Source organism: Trichosurus vulpecula, chromosome 8 (assembly GCF_011100635.1).
Source record: "Trichosurus vulpecula isolate mTriVul1 chromosome 8, mTriVul1.pri, whole genome shotgun sequence".
NCBI lineage: Eukaryota > Metazoa > Chordata > Mammalia > Diprotodontia > Phalangeridae > Trichosurus > Trichosurus vulpecula.
Genome location: NC_050580.1, coordinates 181820078 through 181845883, shown reverse-complemented (window position 1 = coordinate 181845883; position 25806 = coordinate 181820078). Strand labels below are relative to the sequence as shown.

At 38.7% G+C, this 25806-nt stretch overlaps 1 protein-coding gene and 1 pseudogene across 1 annotated transcript; both read left to right on the top strand.

Annotated features, from left to right (window-relative positions):
• The first annotated feature begins 1270 nt into the window (after positions 1 to 1270).
• Positions 1271 to 4752, top strand: LOC118829283 (olfactory receptor 11H6-like). The gene is made up of 2 exons (XM_036736288.1): positions 1271 to 1295; positions 3800 to 4752. Exons 1-2 carry the CDS (start codon positions 1271 to 1273, stop codon positions 4750 to 4752), a joined length of 978 nt encoding a protein of 325 aa, XP_036592183.1.
• An 18420-nt stretch (positions 4753 to 23172) lies between these two features.
• Positions 23173 to 24097, top strand: LOC118829720 (annotated as a pseudogene).
• Positions 24098 to 25806: the final 1709 nt, after the last annotated feature.

Here is a 25806-nt window from a genome sequence, read left to right as displayed (position 1 = left end):
AGGACTCAGGACAGTGAATCTGCTCTTAGTGTGTATGAGTGCTGAGGAAAAGAGACATTCCTAGCAGCTAGGTGATAATGTCTGAATGTTAATGTATTGCATCTCAAAAATCCACCTCCATGTATTCAACAGGTGGTTCATGGGGTGGTGCAGGAGCACTCATGTTTCTCTCATAGAAATTTCATCAAATAATAATTGACAGAGGATAACATTAAACAGTGCCTCTTCAAGAGCATTCTTAGCATTCCAATTCCTTACTGCTCTTATTTCAACTTTTCCAATGGCAAGCAGGCTCATCTGGAGAGGCCAGAGGAATTTTCCACTAATCTTACTCACAGTAGAGATCCACTGAACCAAGAGGTAAAACAATCCTTTCTCTCAAGGGTATTAAAAATGTACGTATCTCTCTAAGTAATCAACTATTCCCATCAAGAAGATGGGAAAGGTTGGAGCCTTTCATTTGTTCCTATCAAATACTGTGGGGCCAAATACGAGAATCCAGAAGATAGATATCCTAGACTCATTGTTTCTACTCCCCTCTCCTTCATCATGAGTGGGTCAGAGACAATAAAATTTGCTTGCTAATAAAATTCACATACGGTTAAGATTGTCAGTGTTTCATTTAGTTCAGTTATATAAAGTCCTTTCCAGTTCTAATTTTTTGGGGATTCTATCATAATAACCAGGTCAGAAGACAAGATACTCACTTATAAACTCCATTTTCTGGGCAAGAAGGCTCAGTTTCTCTTCCTGGTTCCATGGATGACAAGCCTATGCTTGTAGTAAGTAATAATAATGTTTACAACACACAGGATTCTTGTGGTGTGGGGGCAGAAGTCACTAGAAACCCTTCAGTAGGAGAGGAGGCAGGGTGCCCCAATATATTTTGAGCATACTGTTATGCTAACTCAATTCTAGGAAAGGTTTCTTTCTCCACCTGGATATTATCTATTAGCCCAGTAATTGTCTTCATCAGTCAACACACACACACACAAACACATACACACTCACCATCCACTAATGCTACTTTGCCTATTTAAATATAATAGCTCCTCTATAAGTTAAAAAGATTTGAATTAAATCTATTGGAAAATTTTTCCATTGCCATAAAAATCATATCAACTGAGCCATGTACTCTTTTCATTTTAAAAAGTCAAATATTTAACAGGACTTCAAAAATGTATATTCTTGTCTTGAAAATAATATTTTTGTGTTTACTACAGACAGGAACAAGTACAGAATAGTACGACATTTCCTCTCTACAGACTTTATGGAGGACAAAAGGATCAGTTTTGGTAAGTGAGCATGTTATCCAAAAGAATCTATTATTTTGACCTAGGTTTAGTGTAAGATTAGTCAATATGTTTTATTGCTTTGTTAAAAACAATACCAAATATCAAAAACAACTAAACATTCTTTTGTGATGAGAATGGAATAAAATAATTTTACCATATAAAATATGTGAAATAAATTAGCAGCCATTCCCTCTAAGATTCGAACAATTTTTCTTTCCCCCTCCCTGGAGGTCTTCAAGGAGAGTCTGACTGATCACTTGCTAGGTAGGTTATAGTGGAGATTCTTTTAATGTCAATATCATGGTCCTCTTCGAGAATGAAGGACAAACAATAATAACCACAACATGGGTTATACTAGATGGACACTGAGGTCTCTTCCAATCATCAAATTTGTGATTCTGTGATACATTAATTAACGTACACTGGTCATTTTACGTTTGTTATTAGTATGCACTTTGTTCCATGAGTACTGATTTCTTTCTTTGCACCATTTAATGAAAATCTTTTCAGATATTTTTATACTGTACTCCTCAACCTTACAGATCTGGTCATTTCGATTTTGATAGACTTCATGGAGACAGGGACCAAGTCTTTGCTAATCTATATATCTTTCTCAATGCTAGAGTGCTTTGCACGCTGTAAATGCTTAATAAATGTTTGATAAATGAAGGTTGCGTATATTCATGTAGATGCTGGAGTATTATTCATGTTTCCAGCATGAACAAATGTGACCTACTTATTTGGGGTTATCAAAAAAAATCTTCTTTCTCATGTTTCATTATTCAAATAAAAAGGTGTGAGGGTGTATGAGGTATTCTTGGAGGATTGGCACCCTGGTGTGAGGGCCTGCCAAGCCCTTTTCAGGGTGTCCACCTTCATCCAACTCTCACCTGGAGCTCCAAGGAACTAATATTACCAGAGGCCATATGCCAATAAACCATCCCAAAAGATGGGGTAAACCAGGTTGAGGGTAACTGATAGACTTCAGACCTGTCAGTGAGTAAGGGAATGTCTACCCCAAGCATTTGAAAACTTTCTCTAGCAGAATGGGAGAAATGAGAACAATTTATTCCAATGGCCATGAAGTAGGCTGAAATAGGCACTGTGGAGCGCTCAGAGTTTGGTCAGACAACAAAGACACCAAGGTCATCCACTGCATCATGTACCATGGCTGTTCAACTCGACTTTTGTCCTGCCACTGAACTTCAAATACTCTGGAGAGAGTGAGGCTCATGTCTTTGCACAACTCTGCCTCACTTGAATGCAATTCATGATGTCATTGGTCCTCTTTGAAAATGGATGACAAACAACAAAATAGGAGTGAAATAGTCTTCTCAAGAAAATGAAAAGATATGTGATCAGTTTTAATGGCTAAAACAAGATTTACAGTATGGTTATGTAATTTTAGCAAAATATCATGTATAGGTTCATCTGAAGGTGATAACATTTATGCTCTTCCTTCATATTCAAAGATAGTGCAACTGGAAGGGTAACTGTATTTTAATGTCGGTAACACTGGCTATTAATATCACAGAAAACAAAAGTCACTGTGATTTCAACTTTAAGATCTGTCTTGTGGCAAATTAATATGGAATTTGGCATGCACCTATTTATGAGGAATATTGACATTAAGAAACAAATCTTATTAAGATTTAGAGTAACAGGGGTCATACAGAACGAAACAGTCTTTGTTTCAAACAAATGCTAGCAAAGCATAATAGGCACTGTAGCAAGTCCTCAGAGATAGAAAGCTAGCAGGTAGAACTGTTTCACTAGATGAGGGCACAAGTATTTCCTTTTGTGCTGAAGCTTCAATTAGCAGAATATTTAAGCAGCAGAAACAGTAATAAAAGGACTAGTGTTACTGAGACTAGCCCCTAACAATATGTGAGTATAGATTATTGCTATGCAAAATAAAGAGACAGTGAGGACTCTTGAGGCAGCATGACCATGAAAGGAGGGCTGGATTTGGGGTGAGAAGACCTGGGTTTGAATACTGGCTATACTGCTTTCTACCAATCTATCCTTGGACAAGTTACTTAAACCCCACTGTGCCTCAGTCTCCTTAGCCGAAAAATAAAATCATTGCATTACATGATTTCAAAGATTCCTTCTAGCTATAAATCTATGATGTGGTAGACTCTGGTGGTCTTAGGTTGCTGTGTGTATGTCCTTCTATGTGCACACTAACTGTGTTCTGTTCATGTACCTACCCCTGTATAAAGATTGCCAAGACTGTATTACATGTATTCCCCCAGAATCCAAGTACAACTGGCGCTGTTCAGGAATTTATCTGTGATACATTTTTCCCTTCAGATTAAGCAGAAACCTGTTTAATTCTCATGCTATTCCCTCCAGTAGGATGTGTCCCATAACAGCTAAGCATAGGACTTCTAGTTTCAGAAAGGAACAGCATGCTTTCAATTGAAATTTTAACTGTCTTCTTAGCATCCTTACTTGGAAACAAGATAGTTTGTGTCATATTTGTCTTATTTTTTCCACAGTTTTAAAGCCTAACAGGTCAATCACACATGCTGTGACTGAGTTTGTCCTCCTGGGTTTTTCTGGTACCATGGAAATGCAGAATCTCCTCTTCTCCCTTATGTTAGTGGTATACGTTCTGACTTTGTTGGGAAATGGAGCCATTGTCTGTGCAGTGAAATGTGATAAGCAGCTCCACACACCCATGTACACCCTCTTGGGGAACTTTGCTTTCCTTGAAATATGGTATGTTTCTTCTACTGTTCCCAACATGTTGGCCAACTTTCTATCTGAGACCAAGACCATCTCTTTCTCTGGCTGCTTTTTCCAGTTCTATTTCTTTTTCTCCCTGGGATCTACAGAGTGTTTCTTCCTATCAGTCATGGCATATGATAGGTACCTAGCCATCTGCCGTCCACTGCACTATCCCACTATCATGACAAGATGGTTTTGTGCCACCCTGATATCTACCTGTTGGGTGGGTGGATTCCTTTATTACTCAGTTCCTATTTTTCTTGTATCTCAGTTGCCCTTCTGTGGCCCTCATATCATTGATCACTTTGTCTGTGAACAAAGCCCATTGCTTGCACTTATCTGTGTCCCTGCTCCTAATATTAAGCTCATCTGCTACACATTCAACTCCATGATTATCTTTGGATCCTTACTCCCCATCCTTGGATCCTACACCCTGGTCCTCAGAGCTGTGTTGCATGTTCCCTCTAGTGCTGGCCGGCGTAAAGCCTTCTCCACATGTGGATCCCATCTGGTGGTTGTGTCTCTATTCTATGGTACCCTCATGGTGATGTATGTAACCCCAACATCTGGGAATCCAGCTGAAATGCAGAAGATTGTCACACTGGGATTTTCAGTAGTAACTCCCTTCTTAAACCCCCTAATCTACAGTCTACGCAACAAGGATATGAAAAATGCCCTGAGGAAAGTCCTAGGAGGATTGAAAATTAACCAGAGTTCATGAGAATTGTTTGAAAGGTAAGATGACTATGATATTGCTCTTCGGCTCTACTTCAGTATGGAGAAGGATCTGAGATCTCATAAATCCTCTTCCACTGCAGATTGCAACCCATCCATGCCTTTTCATTCTGTGTGACTTTTTTATCTCACACTTTCATAAAGTCCCAATAGAGATTTTAAAAAATGAAAAAGACATATATGGATAAAAATATTTATAGCAGCTCTTTTTGTGGTAATAAAGAATTGGAAGTTGAGGGGATGCTCATCAATTGGGGAATGGCTGAACAAATTGTGACATATGATTAGAATGAAATATTATTGCGCTATAAGGAATGATGAGTCCAATGCTTCAGAGCAACCTGGAAAGGCTTACATGAACTGATGCAAAATGAAATGCTCAGAATAATATACAATTAAGAGAAGTATTTTAGAATGGTCAACTGTTAATGATTTAGCTACTCTCAACAATACAATTATCCAAGAATATGGCAAAGAATTTAAGATTAAAAATGCTATTCATCTCCAGAGGAAGAACTGATGGAATCTGAAAGCAGATTAAAGCATACTTTTTTTACTTTATTTTCTATTCTTGGGTTTTTTGTTCTACATTTTGTTTTGTAATATAGTTAATATGGAAATGTTTTGCAGTATTGTACATCTATAATCTATATCAAATTACTTGCTTTCTCAAGGAGGGGAGAAAGACAGATGTCATTTCAGAAAAACATTGCAAGAACTATATGAACAGATACAAAATGAAATGAGAAGAATAAGGAGATCATTATGTACAGTAACAGTAATGTAATGATAATCAACAGTGAAAGACTTGGCTACTCTGATCAATGCAATGATCCAAGACAGTTCCAAAGAAGTCATGATGAAAAATGTTATCTACCTCCAGAGGAAGAACTAATGAACTCTGAGTGAAAATTGAAGTATAATTTTTCTCTTTATTTCTCTCACTATTTTGTAATATGGCTAATATGGAAATATGTGTTTGCATGATTTCACATGTATAATTGATATCATATTGCTTGTCTTCTCTGTAGGTTGGGGAGGAATTGGGAGGGAGAGAATTTGGAATTCAAAATTTTTTTACAAAAAGACTGCTTAAAATAAAAAACAAATTTGAAAAAAAAGAAGAAGAAAGCAAACAACCACAGGGGAAATACAGTATAGCCACTAAGCCTACTAAAGAGAAATCTAAGAATTAATAGTATTCGCTGATATGACACATAAATTGGGTCATATGCAAAATAACACACTCCCAGAGAAATGGAGCCAGAAGCCTTAAAGCAGAGTATTAGAAATAACCTACATGTGATATTTTTCCACAGTATTTTCCTATCAGGAACTATGAAAGGGAAGAATCTTGTGGCTGACATTGCTACCTGACCTTGTCTCCAGGCTCAGCAAAGAAATCTCATCATAGTATGAAGGCAGGGAGAGGTGGGAGGGAGCACAGAGAGAGAATTAGGAGGGAGCAGGAAACTCATGCCAACCAATATAATTACTCCTTCTGTACACTTGCTGTTAGCCAGCACTTCAAAGGGGCCTGTTCTTCTGTAAAGCCATTTATTTTGTGACCCTTTAGAGAGACTTAAAGCACTGTTGGAGTTCTTATCTACTGGGGAACTGATACACTCCTCGTGAGGGCTAAGATCTATGTATTAGCTCTCCGAGGATACTCAAGTGCCATTCAGCACACCAATCAGATTCAGAACCTGCTAAATAGTGAATGAGAGATTCCAGGGAACTGTCAAGGTTTCCTTCATCCTTCAAAACTGGAATCTAGCAGAGGGATTTCCGAGGGACATCTCCCTTTCTCCTCCAACCATCCACCCTTTAGCCAATCCACTGTTTACTTGTATGTTCACACAACAGCTTGCATTTAAATAGCTTTTTGAGGTTTACAAAGAGAAACGACAAATTTCATTTTATCCTTTGCTCTTACCCGAAGGATAATCATTTCCTAAAATTGTTTTTCATATCAACTAGATGTGGTACATTATCCCGAAGAGAGAGACAGAGAGACAGAGAGAGACAGAAAGACAGAGAGACAGAGAGATGATGATGATGATGATGATGATGATGATGATGATGATGATGACAATGATGATGACAAAGGTGATGATGATGCCAAGTTTCTGGATTCTGATTCCCAGTAGAGATCTGTGATTCTGGGCTTCTGGTTTCTATTTCTGGTTTCTTAATTGGCAGTCCTAAGATTGAGCTTGGTCTCCCTGACTCTTTTCTAGGTTACAAAATACAACGTAGAATTCTTACTTAGAAAGATATATAATAGCATTTAGGTCTGAGGTGCTTAGAAACTATGTTTCTGGTTTTTTTTAAGACGCTAATATATTTTTAGTTTTCGACATTCACTTTCATAAGTTTTAAAATTTTCTCTCTCTCCCTCTCCTCCCCTCTACCTCCCCAAGATGGCATGCAAGCCATTATAGGCTCTACATATACATTCCCATTAAACATATTTTCACATTAGTCATGTTGCATAGATGAATTAGAATGAGTGGGAGTAATCATGAGAAAGAAAAACATAAAACAAAACAAATAAAAAAATAGTCTGTTTCAATCTACATTCAGACTCTGTATTTCTTTTTTCTGGATGTAGATGCCATTTTCCACCATGAGTCTTTTGGAACTGTTTTAAGTCCTTACATTGCTGAGAAGACCTAAGTCTATCAAAGGCAGTCATCATACTGTGGCTGTTACTATGTATAATGTTCTCCTGGTTCTGCTCACTTCACTCAGCATCAGTTCATATAACTCTTTCCAGGTTTTCCCAAAGTCTGCCTGTTCATCATTTCTTATAGCACAATAGCATTCCATTACATTCATATACCACAACTTGTTCAGCCATTCCCCAATTCATAGGCATCCTCTCAATTACCACTTCTTGGCCACCACAAAAAGAGCTGCTATAAATATTTTTGTATATGTGGGTCCTTTCCCTATTTCATGATCTCTTTAGCATACAGCTCTAGAAGTGGTATTAGTGGGTCAAGGGGTATGCACATTTTTATAGACTTTTGGCCATAGTTCTAAATTGCTCTCCAAAATGGCTGGATGAGTTCACAACTCCACCAACAATGGATTAGTGTTCCAATTTTTCTGCATCTTCTCCAGCACTTATCATGTTCCTGTTTTGTCACATTAGCCAATATGATAGGTGTGATATGGTACCTCAGAGTTGTTTTGCTTTGCACTTCTCTAATGAATAGTGATTTAGAGCATTTTTTTCATATGACTATAGATAGCTTTAATTTCTTCTTCTGAAAACTGCCTGTTTATATCCATTGACCATTTATCAATTGGAGAATAACTTGCATTCTTGTAAATTTGACTCAGCTCTATAGATATATTTTAGAAATAAGACCTTTATCAGAGACACTAATTATAAAAATTATTTCCCAGTTTTCTCTTTCCTTCCTAATCTTGGTTGCATTGGCTCTGTTTGTGCAAAAACTTTTCAATTTAATGTAACCAAAATTATCCATTTTGAATTTCATAATGTTCTTTATCCATTGTTCGGTCATAAAGTCCTCCATTTTCCGTAAGTCTGACAGATAAACTATTCCTTGCTCTCTTAATTCGTTTATAGTATCAGCCTTTATATCAAAATCATGTACCCACTTGGACTTTATTTTTTTTTAATTCCATACTTTATTATTTAATTTTTTTAGGTTTCAGCATTGATTTTCACAAGATTTTGAGTTAAGAATTTTCTCTTCATTTCTACTGTCCCCCCACTCCAAGATGGCATACATTCTGATTGCCCCATTCCCCTTCTGTCACCCCACTCCCCTCCCCATGCCTTTTCCCCTTACTTTCTTGTAGGGCAAGATAGATTTCCATGCCCCATTGCCCTTATTTCCCAGTTTCATGCAAAAACAACTTTTTTGAGCATCTGCTTTTAAAACTTTGAGTTCCAAATTCCCTCCCTTCTTCCCTCCCCACCCACTCTCCCTAAGAAGGTGAATGATAAATCATTATATATAGAAGATCCTCCATGTTATAGTGGAGGCACAGCACATATGCGTCAGGTTGTCCTCTGCATGAGCTCTCTCCCCCTTTAACAAACCTTCCAGATTCTCCTACTTGGAGATGTGATAAGCCTTGAGTAAAGGATGCACTAACCTTGCAAACTCTCCTACTTGGAGATGTGATAAGCCTCCAGCAAAAAATGACAAACCTTCAGATTCTCCCGCTCGGAGACATGATAAGCCTTGAAAAAAGGATAACTAACATTCTTTAGGTCAAACATTTGGGGAAAATGCCATTCTGGGGGCCCAGCCAGCTCCCAAGAATGATATCTCACATGACCCCATTGTGAGGGTTGACTCCCCTCTCAATGGGAACATCCAGAGTAATTGGCAGGAAGTTTTCTTAGTCAAGGGCTTTATTTAAGTCTCCACATGGGTGAGTCGCATTGGGATCTCACCCATGGAGGGGATGCTTTGCTTGGGACTTTCCCATTCAGGACCCTGACTGAGCTATGTGACCCGGGACCCCCCAGCTTTGAAGGATCAGGTGCTGGTGCTCCCCAAATTGGTGATGTATTAATGTATTGCTTTCTGTGTCTTTGTCGCTTTTGCTGTGATTAACCTATGTTATAAGGAACTGTTAGTTATTGTTTTGTAAACCCAATGTAATATTCCCTCTGTCTTTTAGTAAAAGCATTATTCCATTGGGAGTGCATCATATTGCAGGTGCAAATCCAAACCAAACTTAGCTTAATTGCACAGAAGGCAAGCGCAATTCAACATAGGCCACACACGTATCATTATGCGAAACACTCCCATAAATAGTCATGTTGTGAAACACTAACTATATTTTGCTCCCTCCTATCCTGAACCGCTTTATTGAATTTTCTCCCTTGACCCTGTCCCTTTTCAAAAGTGTTTGCTTTTGATTACCTCCTCCCCCAATCTGTCCTCCCTGCTATCATCCCCCCTTTTTATCTCCTTCCTCCTTCTTTCCTGTGGGGTAAGATACCAAATTGAGTGTGTCAAATCTGGTGAGAGCAAGATTCACACATTCCCCCTCAGCTGCCTCCTCTTCCCTTCCTACAGAACTGCTTTTTCTTGCCACTTTTATGCGAGATGATTTACCCCATTCTATCTCTCCCTTTCTCCTCCCTCTCTCAATATATTCCTCTCTCATCCCTTAATTTGATTTTATTTTTTTAAATATCCCTTCATATTCAACTCACCCTGTGCCCTCTGTCTATATGTGTGTGTGTGTATGTGTGTGTGTGTATATATTCCCTTCAGCTACCCCAATACTGAGAAAGGTCTCATGAATTACACACATGATATTTCCATGTAGGAATGTAAACAAAACAGTTCAACTTTAGTAAGTCCCTTACGAATTCTCTTTCTTGTTTACCTTTTCATGCTTCTCTTGATTCCTGTGTTTCAAAGTAAAATTTTATATTCAGCTCTGGTCTTTTCACTGAGAAAGCTTGAAAGTCCTCTATTTTATTGAATATCCGTATTTTGCCCTGGAGCATGATACTCAGTTTTGCTGGGTAGGTGATTCTTGGTTTTAATCCTAACTCCTTTGACATCTGAAATATCATATTCCAAGCCTTTCAGTCCCTTAAGGTGGAAGCTGCTAGATCTTATGTTATCCTGATTGTGTTTTCACAATACTCAAATTGTTTCTTTCTGGCTGCTTGCAGTATTTTCTCTCTGACCTGTACACTCTGGAATTTGGTGATAATATTCCTAGGAGTTTTCTTTTTGGGATCTTTTCCAGCCATTCAGTGGATTCTTTCAATTTCTCTTTTACCCTTTGGCTCTAGAATATCAGGACAGTTTTCCTTGATAATTTCTTGAAAGATGATGTCTAGGCTCTTTTTTTGATCATGGTTTTCAGTAGTCTAATAAGTTTTAAATTATCTCTCCTGGATGTATTCTCCAGGTCAGTGGTTTTTGCAATGAGATATTTCCCATTGTCTTCTATTTTTTCATTTCTTTGATTCTGTTTTATAATATCTTGATTTCTCATAAAGTCACTAGCTTCCACTTGCTCCAGTCTAATTTTTAAAGTAGTATTTTCTTCAATGGTCTTTTGGACCTCCTTTTCCATTTGGCTAATTCTGCCTTTCAAGGCATTCTTCTCCTCATTGGCTTTTTGGTGCTCTTTTGCCATGTGAGTTAGTCTATTTTTTAAGGTGTTATTTTCTTCAGTATTTTTTGGGTCTCCTTTAGCAAGTCATTGACTTGTTTTTCATGATTTTCTTGCATCTTTCTCATTTCTCTTCCCAATTTTTCCTCTACTTCTCTTACTTGCTTTTCTAAATCCTTTTTGAGCTCTTCCATGTCCTGAGACCAATTCATATTTTTCTTGGAGGCTTTTGATGTAGGCTCTTTGACTTTGTTGACTTCTTCTGGCTGTATGCTTTGATCTTCTTTGTCACCAAAAGAAGATTCTAAAGTCTGAGTTTGAGTCTGTGTCCATTTTCACTGCCTGTTCATGTTCCCAGCCAACTACTTGACCTTTGAGCTTTTTGTCAGGGTATGACTGCTTTGTTCCAAGCTTTAGGGGCTGCACTGCTGTTTTCAGAGCTATTTCTACACAGCAAGCTCTGTGACACCAGTGCTACTCCTTCCCTCAAGAACCACCAGCCAGGATCTCAACCCAGATCCAAGCAGGCTCTGCACTCCTGCTCTGATCTGTGCTTGATCCTTCCCACCAGGTGGGCCTGGGTGCAGAAGCAACGACAGCTGGAACTCTGGAAGCAGCCCCAGAGCTGCACCACCTCTGCCACCCCCTGTGCTGGGGCCAACTCTGCACTCCTTTCACTCTGATCCAGCAATTTTTCCACTAACCTGCTCTGTTGTCTTTGGCGTTTGTGGGTTGAGAAGTCTGACAACTGCCACAGCTCAATGATTCAGTGCCCTACCACCTGTTCCACCCGGGTCCCAGTCTGGTTGGTCCTGACGAGCCCCATCCTGGGCTGCACTCCTCTCCACTCCCAGTCACATGCGATAGACCCTTCCCAGGGACCAACCAGGCTGTTCTGGGGTAGAGCCCTGCTTCCCTCTGTTATTTTGTGGGTACTGAAGATCTAAAATTTGTTCAGAGCCATTTTTACAGGTATTTGGAGGGACCTGGGGGAGAGCTTAAGCAAGTCCCTGCTTTCCAGATGCCATCTTGGCTCTGCCCACCACTTGGACTTTATTTTAGTATACAGTGTCAGACGTCAATCTATCACCAGTTTCTGCCGTACTATTTTCCAATTTTCCCAGCAGTTTTGTCAAATAGTGAGTTCTTATACCAGAAGCTATGGTCTTTGGGTTTATCAAGCAGTACATTACTGTAATCATTGACTACAGTGTCTTGTGTATCTACCACCTACTCCTTTGTTCTAACCCTTAGCCAGTACCAAGTAGTTTGATGATTGTTGCTTTATAATCCAATTTAAGACCTGGTATGGCTAGACCTCCTTCCCTAGCATTTTGTTTCATTAAGTCCCTTGATATTCTGGACCTTTTGTTCTTCCAGATAAATTTTATTTTTGTCTCTTCTAGCTGTGTAAAATAATTTTAGTAGTTTGATTGGTACGGCAAAACTATGTATCTTTTCATGATTCTTCATTACATTGACAACCAGTGATAACAATGAGCCCAGATCTTCATTTCTTGATGCCATACTAGTTCATGTATTATTCCTTCCTTGCTTGCTTTTTTGTTTTTCTTCCTTTTGTTCTTCCTTTATTTCATTCAATGGGAGCAGCTAGATGGCACAGAGGATGGAGTGCTAGACCTAGAGTCAGGAAGACCTGAATTAAAATCCAGCTTCAGACTTTTAACTAGATATATGACCCTCACAGGCTGTGGTTGTGGTTTGTCCTTTGTTCTCAAGGAGTACCACAACATCTGGAAGATGATGACATGACCTGCAAATGAATAGTATTTAAGTGAGGGAGGGCTGTGCAAAGTCACCAGCTTCACTTTCTCCTCCAGAGCCATCTGGGTTCAGAATGACTAAACATTGTTCAGGATGCAGTGGGAGAACTTGGTCTTTTGAAGCTAAGTTCTTACCCAGGTCTCACTTGGAGTGAGGTAACTCTCATTCAATGAATAGTCCTGTTTAGGAAGAAAATCAAAGGCTGGCCCTTTCACAAAAAAAAATCAAACTAGGAGGGGAATACCCTCAGGGTTGATGGCTAAAAGTGAAATAATTACTGTTTACATTCACTCTGAATCAGAAGGGTCCAAAAAGGAACCATTAAATTGCCCTTTGGCAAGGACCTATTGTCCAGTCAATGAGAGTCCAAGTAAACTTGGTTTCAGGCATGGTCTTTAAGAAAGAATCTAGCCAGTAAACCTCAAGATAGCTAGGTCACTTAACCTCTGTCTGCCTCTGTTCCCTCAGGATAAAATGAGGATAATAGTAGTATCAGGAGGCAGCTAGGACATTTAGTGGAGAGAATGCTGGCCCTGGAATCAGGAAGACCTGAGTTCAAATCTAGCCTCAGATATTTACTGCCTGTCTGATCCTGGGCAAGTCACTTAACCTCTATTTCGTTTCATCTACTACAGAGGGAAATGGGAAACCATTACAGTTTTTTACCAAGAAAAATCTGTGGACACTATGTTCCACAGTGTCAAGAAGAGTTTGGCATGACTGAACAACTGAACAATGATAGAACCTACCTCATAGATTTATTAAAATCAAGTGAGATAATATTCATATGGTGCTTAGCACAGTGCCTGGCCCATAGTAAGTGATTAATACATGCTCACTCTCTTCCCCATTCTACCATCAATTTATTTATTTTGCATTTATTTCTGTGCAGAGGCAATGTGACATAGTGGGCAGAAAGCCAACCTTGAAGCCCATAAAAACGGTTCAAGCCCTGCTTTTGGCATATCCTAGCTATGTGACATTTGACAAAGGAATTAATATTTCACTGCTCTAGGCACCTCTTTCAGAGTATAAATTGTTACCTAATCATTCCTCCTCTCTTTCAATGTACTGTCTACTCCTAAAAAGATTTAAAGAAACGAATTTTAAAAACAAAGAAATGAAAGAAATGACTGGAATGAGAATAGAAATGTTGTGTGTGTTTTAGGAGATACTGGTTATATAATTAGAGAAATGACTGTGACATAGATTAGGTTTATATCAATGTATGTGAAAAGGTGTTTAATAAATTACATATTCATCATGGTTTAGCAGAAATGAAGAAAATCACAAAAATAAATTTAAAAAATAAATAAAATATTTATAGCTTGAATTTAATAGTGTAAATTGGCAGTTGATAGGATAAGTAAGAAGTTTCTCTTACAAATGAAGCTTAATAGAAGGAAGATGTGTGTAAGGTAAATATTTCATCAGAGGTAGAAAGACCTAAGAATCATGAAAATTTTCCTTATTCCCAAGAGAAGATGATTGCTCAATAGAGTGCTCCCTCCATTTTTAAACTAATGGATGTTCTCCTTAGATCCATCTAGATATATCCCCAAACGTGGAGTTACTTCATTGGACCTAGCTATGCCCAAGAGCCAATCAACTATGAATGAGGGAGAAGGTGCAAGTATAGAAGGGACACTTAAGGCAGCAACCAAGGATTCTTGGAAAGACAGGTGGGACATCAAGGAAACCATTTATGTGAAAAACAAATTCTGTCCCATGGGAATCTAACTGCCTTTGCTATCTCCCCATCCCTTTCAAAGCCCCTTCATTGGGGACCAGAACACAAGAGTTTCTATTGATTGTTAAACAGAAATTTCATATACCATGTACCTCAAAACTTTATCTACTCAACTAGTAAAGAAAGTGATCCAGGAAGATGACTCCGGGTTTCCTGAGGCTTCTTCTTCAATTCAGGTTAGACAGCTTCAAAGATAATCATCATCACTGTTCTGCTTTCCTATATGCACTAACTACCACAAATAATCCAGAATACTCTGTTCATGTACAATCTATTCTGTACTCAGCCAAAATTAAATAGTAATAACAATAATAACAAGAAAGTTTGCAATTGTTGTTATACTGCTTTTTAAGATGCTGGGTAACAAGTAAGTGTAGACCAGAGATCAGAGGAAAGACTTACAGAGGAAAGACTCCTGAGCTCAGATTCTAGATGAAACTATATGTAGTGTGAAGAGAGAAGTCTAAATTCATGGTTTCTCTTCTTAGTTTTCTCCACGACTCTTTAAATGATGGGGAGACCATAATAGATAAGCTATCTTCTCTTTCCATACTGATACATCTTACAGGGTGTCCATAAAGTCCACGTGCAATTTAAAGTGACAACTAAAGTTACAATTCTTCCTCAGAAAAATTGAATTGAGTCACATCTACAGTGAGTCTCTTTTTCATTCTGGCATGCATTAAGGAATATAATTTTCATGTTTTAGGGGGACAATAATTCACAATACATATTAATCACATAATAATAGACTGTGTGATCAAACAAGATAACATTTGCAAAATGCTTAGCACAGAGCCTGGCATAGAGTAAGTGTTATATAAATGCTTATTCACTCTCTCTCCTTTCCCCTGTTAGAGTGGGGTTTTACTACTATTAGAAATTGGCATTCTCAATACAACTCTTCCAAACACTGAGCTTCAACAAGAAACTGCCGGTACTTCTATTCATTCCCAAAGTCCATAAGTGAACCTCAACTTTAGAACCTATTATTCTTCCTACATGGCATCATAAGGTGTAATAGCAATCTAGATTTGAAAATCTTTCCCACCCATTAATAGGCCATGTGACCTGCTTACATCACAAGAAGCCTAAGTCACATGTTATGGAAGGAGCTTGCTGAGAGGAAAAGGAAATTGTGTCACAGGAAATGCTGAGAGAGCAGTTACAGCAGTTATGACAGAGCTGAGGAAAAGAGAGTAGACCTGTGAGAGCTGTACTGTAAGTTTGGATTGTATTGCGGGAAAGCCCCCACAGGGGGCAGAGAAGTTTTGGGATGGCAAGGCTCCATGCTGTGATATTATGCATTGAATTCTTTGCTGCTGCAATGGATTGGGCAAATGGCTTATGGGATATGGTTCTCTGGTGTCTGAATAAATGATTTAATTCTTCTACCCTTTATGTGGAGAGTCTCATACATTCTGTGACACAGAACCACATAGGCATTTTGACAATTATTATCTATATTGTTATTATTACATTGCTGATACATTTGGCATCACAAACTGGATCGCAAGGTATAATATCACTATTTGGAGGTAGAAGGGCTTTAGAAGAAGAAATGGTTATCCCAGGATGGGATGATGTAACTTACTCCTCCCTAGCAAGTGAATGGTCTAAAGGCACCGGTTCGTGTGAAAACTGGGATCAGGTGCTACAGAGGGGAGAACCTAGAGATTTTGAAAGATGTTTGTGAGAAATTACAGTTAAGCCAGGGAGAGAATTGCCAACATGAATCTCTAGACGAGGCTGGATTTTACTCACAGTGAATCATGTTATCTATGAAAGCAGGGACAGACTATTATGAGAGAGAATTCAGACAGTTACTGAAACACCTAATTCAAATGAAAATATTTCTTCTATACCACAGCAAGATGGAGAATCTCAGGTGGTAGAACAACAGATTATTGTGTAGGAACCTACTGATTTTGCTGTTAATTCGACTAGAAGACAGAGGGAGCCAAGGAGGTCAAGAGGGGATTTCAGTTCATCCCAGGTCAAGTCTAGCAGCCAGTCTGGTCGCCATGGTGACAGGGGAAGAGAGTCTAGAGAGGATGATGCAATGTTAGAAGCTGAGGCACGAAATGCTACTTTGTGGTATGACCCTCAGCCAGGGAATGATACAGTATCAAACCAGGCTCCTCAAACAACAATGTGCCCATACAAAAAAGGAGGCAAAAAACCCAAGATAATAATACAGTGTTCAGAAAGATATTGGAAGATTTTACACGGTAGAACATCACAGATATCTTGAGTAAGTTCACCCAGAGAATGGGAGAATCATTAATATCTTGGATGGTGAGAACAGGTGATGAAGGAGCCGCAGAAGTATCTGTAGATACTGTGGATTGTATGAGAATCCCTAAGAATCATTTTGAATGAATATTACCTAAATCAGGATTAGCAGCTCAGGAAGTACATGTATTGGCTGGAATGATAGACTCTAGTTATCAAGAAGAAATTATTGTAACATTCCAAAATTTGGGTGAAGAACCAATACAGTTTTGTAAAAATGATAGAATAGTTCAATATACCCTTTGTGAAAACTGATCTTCCTTCCAAAATAACTAGCAGGGGAAAGGAAAGGTTTGGTTCTACTGATAAAATAAAATTGGGAGCTACAGTATAAGTAAAGCAGAAGCCAGACGATGTTCTAAAGGCTGCAGAAATTATAGCACATGGGAAAAATAACATTGCAACAATTGTTTATCCAGGAGAAAATGATTATGAAATTGTGCCCTTGACTCATATATTCTACCACAAATGAGGCTATGATTGTTTCTTTGTTTCTTTTTGGATTTTTATCTATTAAATTTGTTTGTGAGATTTGCTTCCTGCAGACTTAGTACCATCCACCTGCAGATGCCTGATCGCTTAAGCCAGATGTCACCCACTGATGTAGTTGGATGTCACCTCTGGATTTGTCCACGACTGTGATGTGTCATAACTGGACCTGGTGTCAAGCAAGTTCCAGATGCCACCTTGCTAAAGAACTGACCTCTCAAATGGGACTTTTGACCTCTTGGGGCAGGGACAGCTCTATATCCAATTTCAGCAGGAAGAAGCTATGGAGGACAAGATCTTTGCCCCTTACCCCAAGATTTTGAGCTCCATTCATTCGAGGGTGGAATGATGACATTGTTTTATATGCTTATCAGGTGTTATCTCTGTTATATTGTTGTATAAAGTTCTGTTGACAAGTTATCCCAAAATTCCCATTGCCCTATGTAATGGATAAGAAAGATATTGGGGGGGGAGCAGCTAGGTGGTGCAGTGAGTAGAGCACTGGCCCTGAAGTCAGGAAGACCTGAGTTCAAATGCAGCCTCAGACACTTAACACATTTACTAGCGCTGTGACCTTGGGCAAATCACTTAACCCCAAATGCCCTGCCTTCCCCCCTCCAAAAAAAAGAAAGATCTTGGGGCAGAATGTAATAGCAATTTAAATTTGAAGATCTTTCCCAGCCATTAATAGGCCATGTGACCTGCTTACATTACAGGAAGCCTAAGTCACATGTTATGGAAGGAGTTTGCTGAGGGGAAAAGGAAATTGTGTCACAGGAAATGCTGAGAGAGCAGTTACAGCAGTTATGACAGTTAGAACTGAGGGAAAGAGAGTAGACCTGTGAAAGGGGTCTGTAAGTTTTGATTATATTGTGGGAAAGCCCCAGCAGGGGGTGGAGAGATTTTGGAATGGCAAGGCTCCATGCTGTGATATTATGCATTGAATTCTTTGCTGCTGTGATAGATTGGGCAGATGGTTTATAGGATCTGGTTCTCTGGTGTCTGAGTAAATGGTTTAATTCTTCTACCTTCTGTGTGGAGAGTCTCATATATTTTGTGATACAGAACCACATAGGCATTTTGACAATTTTCATCTATATTGTTATTATTGCCTTGATGATACATGATATCTGCCCCATGATAATGAAACTTGATATACAGAAATTCATTATGTTGAATTTATCAGTAAGGGGTGTGTCTATATGCAATATCCCATAATAAGCTATGCAGGATTCCATTACACCTTCACCTTTATATTTCAGTAATATATCCTACATTATGACTTTCTGTTCTATTTTATGGTTCCAAGTAAAGAGGATCTTCTAATTCATACATTTAATTCTGCATAATGACTTGTTGCTTGTCCTAAAATTCCATATCTCTTTCTCCTAAATAAAACTACTCCTAAATCCTATAAATTTCCAGCCCATTTAGTTTCCCTATGAGAAATCATATGTTATAGGGGTATGTGGAGAGAACATGCCTAACTCTGAGTACCTAGTTGGAAAGCTATATTTTATATTGCTGTATAAAATGATCACTATATGACTAAATGAGGATGTATAAAATGACTATATGAAGGGAAGGAAGCAGCAGGACTTAAGGCACCAAGATGGAAAAGTATACATCATATTTTAGGAAAGTTGGTACTCAATTTCACTGTAGGATAAGTTACGTACAAGAGAATAATAGTAGATAAAACTGATGCTAAAAAAAATTAGAAAGGTAAACCACCTGAGCTGCATGTACTACTACTGTACAATGAGGAATGATGAGCTCAATGATTATAGAAAAACAGGAATAGAATTTCAGGAAATAACAAAGACCAAAATGACCAGAACCAAGAAAACATTGTATACAGTAACAGCAACATTGTTTTAAGAAAGTTATATGACTAAGTCATTTTGCCTATTATAAATACCCAAATTCACTACAAAACACCTATATAGGAAGATAGTATCTGCATCCAGATAAGGAACTGATAAATAGAAATGGATATGGAATGACCGTACATATATATACATATTTGTGTTTAATGGTAGCAATCGGGGGATAGGGAAAGGGAAGAAAAAAAGAAAGCTACATGACAACTTTAATATATATTTAAAAGTAGGAGCAACTTATACATAATAGATTTGCACTTTCATAGACAAGCATCTTTTTTCAATTTTACTATGTTATAGAAATGCTTGTTTTAGTTCATAAGTTTGAATAAAATATTTTTTTTAAAAAAAAGAAACCTATTTAGGATAGCCTTGAGGTCAGGAGAGTGCCCTAGCATCTCTGCTAGGCTATAGGCTATGATTAGCCAGAAAACTTCAGTCTCTAGGCATAATTAGCCACTTGCTGATATGTTTTAACCTGGTCCTTACAGTATAGAAGATGCATACTAAGCAAGTACAAGGAGATAGAAGGGAGGAGTTCAGGCTTGAGTTGGAATGAAGAAATACATTTCTGGTATTTTGGGTCCCAAAGTATTTTTCTCTTCTGGTATATCCTGCAAGCATGAGTGCCTTCCTTTAAGTCAAGAAATCCAGGGAAGCTTATTCTGTGGATTTCCATAAAGGTTTCCTATATCTATGACCTTTTGGTCAAAATGTGCTAATCTGGACACAATTAACATTTTAGGTAGTTATCTTTCAATAGCTCTGTTTCAGGCTCTGCTGAAATCTCAAAATTACATTCTGAGGACTTTTCTTTCCATTTAGGTGTGTAAGTTAATGTATCACTGTGTTGGTAATCAAAATGGGCTCCTTAGCACTTAGTTCAACAAGTGCCCTTGAAGAGTTTGGCCTTTATTTCCTTTGATTAATTCAGTGTCTTTGATTGAGTCTTACTAGGTGCTAAGCCCCAGGCCCAAACCCCTATTAGGTGTAAAACCTTAGTGGGTGTGGATTGGCAACTAAGGTGGGGCCCAAGGTGGGGCTAACTCCAGGGAGGGCCTAGTTTACATGTCTGGGAGAGCAGAGGCTTTTAGACGAAGTGGGTTTAAGTTTGCCTCTTTGTGATGATTCTAGGACACGTGTGTGAGTCACATGCGTGACTCACCCCTGACGCTGAAAAAGATATAAAAACCAGGGGTTGGCTGTCTGTTCTGGGAGCTCTTTGGCACAGCAGTGGTGGCAGGTGACTCTGGGCCAGCCCTTGTTCTGAGCTTCCGGGCTGAACCTAGACGTTGGTAACTATGAATTGTATTGGGTCTGTTTGTTGATATTTGTAATTTGCTTGTATTTTATTCTGAAGTTCAGGATGCTGGTTTTTTCCCCTGAACTAAGTGAATGCTGTCTGTATGCTGGATTAAATTCAACTTGTCAACCCCTTTAACCTTGCTTCCCTTATTAAAGCAGATCAAAAGAACCTGTGCTTTCCCAGCATGCCAGCAGCTTTCTGGGTTCTGGCTGTGGGTGGATCTTACACCCCCACAGAAGCTGCTAGCCAGATTGTTGAAACAATCACCCAGAAAAGAAAGTTGGACTTTGAATATCAATAAAGATAAGGAATTTAGAAGCATAGCATGTAAGAATGGGAAAAGACCTTAGAGATCATCAAGTCATTAGGTTTTTATTCAATAAAAATAACAGACCTTTACACATTAAAGATCTTTAGGCAGTAGGGTAACACAATGTCTATAGAACTGATGATTTCTGGGAGAGACTAGAGACAGAAAGAAATTAAGAAGAAATTATACTAGTCCAAGCATGAGGTAAGGAAGGTCTGGCCTACTATAGGGGTGGTGGAAATGGAAAGGAGAGGATTGAAGTTGTAAGGAAAAAAGAGGATGCTACATAAATATTCTATCCGCAAATGATCTGATTGTTTTCTGTTTTTGTTATCCACTCATGTCCTACTCCTCATGACCCTATTTGGGGTTTTCTGAGCAAAGATACTAGAGAAGTTGGCCATGTTTTTATCCAGCTCATTTTGCAGATGAGGAACTCAGGCAAACAGGGCTAAGTGATTTACCCGGGGTCACACAAGTAGTAAGTATCTGAGGTCAGATTTGAATGCAGAAAGATGAGTCTTCCTGATTCTAAGCCCGGTGCTCTGTCCACTGTGCCACTTATCTGCCTGTAAGTGTTTAGTGGACTCCACATAACTTAATAGTATGATAGACAAAAATAGCTCTTGCCTTATGACACTACATAAAGAGGGGTATAGTGTGCAAGAAGGTTAGTCTGAAAGTAATAACCTACCCTAGGCAGATCATTTCTGAAGTAGTATGTTTACTTCTTGGTGCCACATATTAGAGAGAACATTGGACAATCTGCAGAGCACTCAGAGAAAGGATAATGATCATGATGGTGAAGGACCTCAAGATAATGCCCTGTGGGTAAGATTCTGCCAAGAATTGGTTAAAGAAATCAAGAAGGTTTAGCCAGAAGAAGAAAAATATTTCAAAGTCTATCACAGGTAAAAAGGATAAGACTTATTCTGCTTACATGCAGAGGGCAGAACAAGCAGCATGGCTGTAAGCCCCTAAGAGGCAAATGAGGGTTTGACATTCATTAGGAATTTCCTAATTATCAGAGTGGTCCATAAGTGGAATGGACAACCTCAGAAGGGAGGAAGAGAAGATTCCCATTGCTGCAGATCTTCAAGCCATGTCTGGATGACCATTTGCCACATATATTGTGACAAAGATTCTTGTTCACACTTGGATTAGATTCCATGGCTTTTGTGGTCCATTCCAGCTCTGAAATTATGTTATATGTGACATTTGCCTCAAAGGAGCCTTTTCAGAGAAAGAAAATATTCTGCAACATATTGTACACTCTTTCAACTATAAGAACATCAGGAACTGGGTTTATGGTGATCTTCTTTACTCATTACTGAAGTGCAGGGGATTGATGCAGCTGGCACAATCCCATGGTTTCTCAATCCCTGCTGAGATCCAGGGGCACTGGAATTACTAAAAATTTTAGTCTTGGGGCATAGCTTTGAGGACTTGAGAAGGAAGAGTAATTTCTCACTGGGAGTTTGGGGAAAAGGCATAACAGGCTTTTCCAAGCCATGACCAGTCAGGCACAAGGCTAGATCCAAGTGGACCAAGACATGGGGTTAATTAGAAGTAGATCTTGTCTAGGGCCCATACTCTCAGGGGAAAAACTAGGGAAAAGTTCTCAAATGGTGCACAAAACAACTTGGGCCAGCCATTTTCATGGCCCATGGAAATATTTAGTATCAAGGCCCAGACCAATAAGAATTTCAAGCATAAGGAAACCTAGAATGGTAACGTTTCATTGCAGACTATGATAAGTTTTGTAAATTTTTAGACCATGTCACTGGACCACACTACACCCACAGAAAGTTCCTCTTAAACAGCAATGCTCAGGTTGATGTCAGGTTGATATGCTGTTATTGGAAAATATTAAAGAGACCAAACAAAACCCTGTGTTCTTTTCCTTATGGGGAATGAGGCTTTTGGTATCCTGGTAAGCAAAAGGTAATGTCAGCTTAAAATCTGATGGCTGGCACCAGAAATTTGAGACCTCAGCTTACTGGTACAGAAAAAATTGAGGAGTTGTGGGTTAAGAAGTAGACAAGATAATTACAAATTGGTTTCTATATGAACAAGATGTTTACCAGACAAACCCTACAAAGACATCATTAAAATCCCTAGAAATTTTGAAAGAACTAAGTCATGGTTCCATTTTTTAAAGGACTGATAAATAGAATTATGCATAGATTTATTTTTATATTACATATGTATATCTAATAATGGCCATCTCTAGGGCTTTGGTGGGGAGGGAAGAAAAAAGAGGGGAAAGGAAATTTACATGATAACTTTCTTGTGTACTTGGAAAGAATGGCAACTTGTGCATGGTAGATTTGCAATCATCTTTAACAAGCAGTCATCTTTTTTTATTCTAATATGTTGTGGAAATGCTTGTTTTCTTTCATGAACAAAAATAAAGAATTTTTTTGAAAATCCTTGTCCTAGAAACACCAAAGATGCGTTGCACTGCTGGGTCCTTATGCCTTTTCCATAGCTCGAATGAGGAGCACACACTGGTGGAATCTGTCCTCTTTCCTTTCCCTGGTGGGTGAGAGATGCAAACCTTACTCTTTCTATTGTTCTTGATAAGCTATATACAGATCATGACAGGGAATGGAACTATTATCTGTGCACTGAGGTGGGACAAGAGGTTTCAAACCCCAATGTACATCCTACTAGGGAACTTTGTGTTCCTGAAAATGTGGTACATCATCTCCACTATTCCCAGCATGTTGGAAAACTTCTTTTTAAAGACCAAAACTACCTCTTTCATTAGCTGATTTCTCCAATTCTATTTCTCCACCTTTGTGAAACTGAAGTCTATTTCCTATGTATCATGCCTTATAATCCTTATCTTGCCATTTGCCACTCAGTGCACTCCCCAACAATTATGACCTTGAGACACAGTTACAATTTGTTGTCTGCCTGCTGAGCAGCTGGCCTTCTCAGCTATTCTGGGTCCACTGCCCAAGTCTCTCAGTTGTCATTTGTGGTTCCAATATCATTGGTCACTTTATTTGTGACATGGACCCACTGCTGGACCTCTCCGGTGGCCCTGGTCCTGCCACTGACATTCTGTTCTATGTCTTGAGCTCTCTCCTTATCTTCCTCATTATATCATACATCCTTGGCTCCTACATCCTGCTACTAAGAGTTGTGCTCCAAGTCCTTTCAGTAGCCTGCCAGTGTAAGGCCTTCTCCACGTATGGATCCCATCTGACCAAGGTCTGTCTCTTCTTCAGGACCTTTATGATGATTTATGTAAGCCCAACATCTGAGAATTCTGGTCAAGTGCAGATAATCATAACCTTGATCTACTCAATAGTATTTCCATTCTTAAACTATGGCCTCCAAAATAAAGATATAAAGGCAGCCTTATAAAAAGTCATGGGGATAGCTTCAGAAGAAGCAATATCACATATATGACTTTTACACATGATTCCATGCTCTAATGACAGACAGAACCATTAAATGCCTGCCATGGGCCAAGATGGAGATCCAAAGGGCCATTGAGAAAGGTACCTAATTCTCTTACTAGTCCTGAAGCTTATACTTTAGGGAGCTCATAGAGAACATCTTCTCAGGACGATCCTTCCTCTTTTGATGCCTTGCCCATCCTGTTCCAGCTAAACCTCAGTGCAAAAACATTAAGCATCAGACAGAAATATTATGTTATAAACATAAGTGATGTCAGAGGTGTCAACATGGTGTATTTTGTTCTGTCTTTTTGGCCTCTACCATTCTGTTTTAATAGTGGCTGCTGGAGCCAGAACATTTTTATATAATGCACTCATTGAGGCTAATCACTAGAAGGCATAATTTTAGAAGCTTAAAGAAAGAATAAAGTGAAAACCTTTATATAGCAAAGGCCAATAGATCAAGAACAACTATATAGACAAATCCCTTGATTTCTTATTATAAACATAACAATCACCAAGCAACCTGAACATTTCAGAATACAATGAAGAACAAAGAGAATTATATGTAACTGTATTTTTGTTACTTATACCTTAGTGATCTTTTTAATCTTCATTCTAGGGAAAATTGTAAGTTTTACAAATATGACAGAGATACAGGTTCTAATGAGATACAGCAGAGCATAGTACACAGAGAGTCATTATTGGAGCCAGAAAGACCTAGGTTTGACTCTTGCCTCTGACTCATACTAGCCACGTGAACCTGGGCAAGTTACTTAAACTCTCTGTCCTGAGCAAATTTCTAAGATTGTAACTTAAAAATCAGGTGCCGAACTGCATAAGTACAAGGAATTTTGTCATAAAAAGTTCATCTTAACAAAATCACAGGACCATTCCCATACCTATCCCATGAGTTCTAATATTAAACCCAAACAAATGGAATATAATATTACTTTGTTTTGTCCATAGTATGCTAAGATGTGAGGGGGTGGGAATCAAAAATGTTGCCGAATGACAGCAGTTAGGTAAGGTCAGCCTATGATTAGGGAGGAAGGTAAGGCAGGTAGATGCCACAAATTAAGGTCACATACTCATTTCCCTGCAGAAAGGAATCATGGACTCAGTGAAAAAATCATCCACATACAGAGGAAAGAGCTCCTGAGATTTCTCACATATTTACTTTGACCCTGGTGTCTCATTAGTAAGACCTCAGAGGGAAACCTACCCAAAATAGTATGAAATGCAGGAGTATGGCATCAAATAACAAAAAGGGTGGGGGACTGTGGATCTTAAGAACCTAGGAATCAATGATAATTGCTGATAGGAAACATAAATTGGATCGGATACATACAGTTCAAATCACTGCAAGAGAATAGGTTCGCAGAATTGTCAGGTATGGAAAAAGTCAAATGAAATACAAATAATTTTTTGACATCCTATGCCCCACCCTTCCCTTCCATCCATCAAACCATCTCCAGATTCGTATGGTTAAGAAAGAACGCCTTGTAACTGATTCCTTACCTTGATCAAATCCTGGCTCTGTCACTTACCACGTGTATGACCTCAGGGTACATTGCCTAACTTCCCTGGGCTTTAGTTCCTCATCAGTAAAATAAGTGATAGATGTCTCTGAGGTTTCTCTCAATTCTATATCTATGGTCCTGTGATCAATAA

Coding starts and splice junctions, on each gene's coding strand:
- LOC118829283 (XM_036736288.1), top strand. CDS start 1,271: ATGGAGGACAAAAGGATCAGTTTTG. Junction 1,296..3,799: donor GGACAAAAGGATCAGTTTTG/GTAAGTGAGCAT, acceptor TTTTTTCCACAG/TTTTAAAGCCTAACAGGTCA.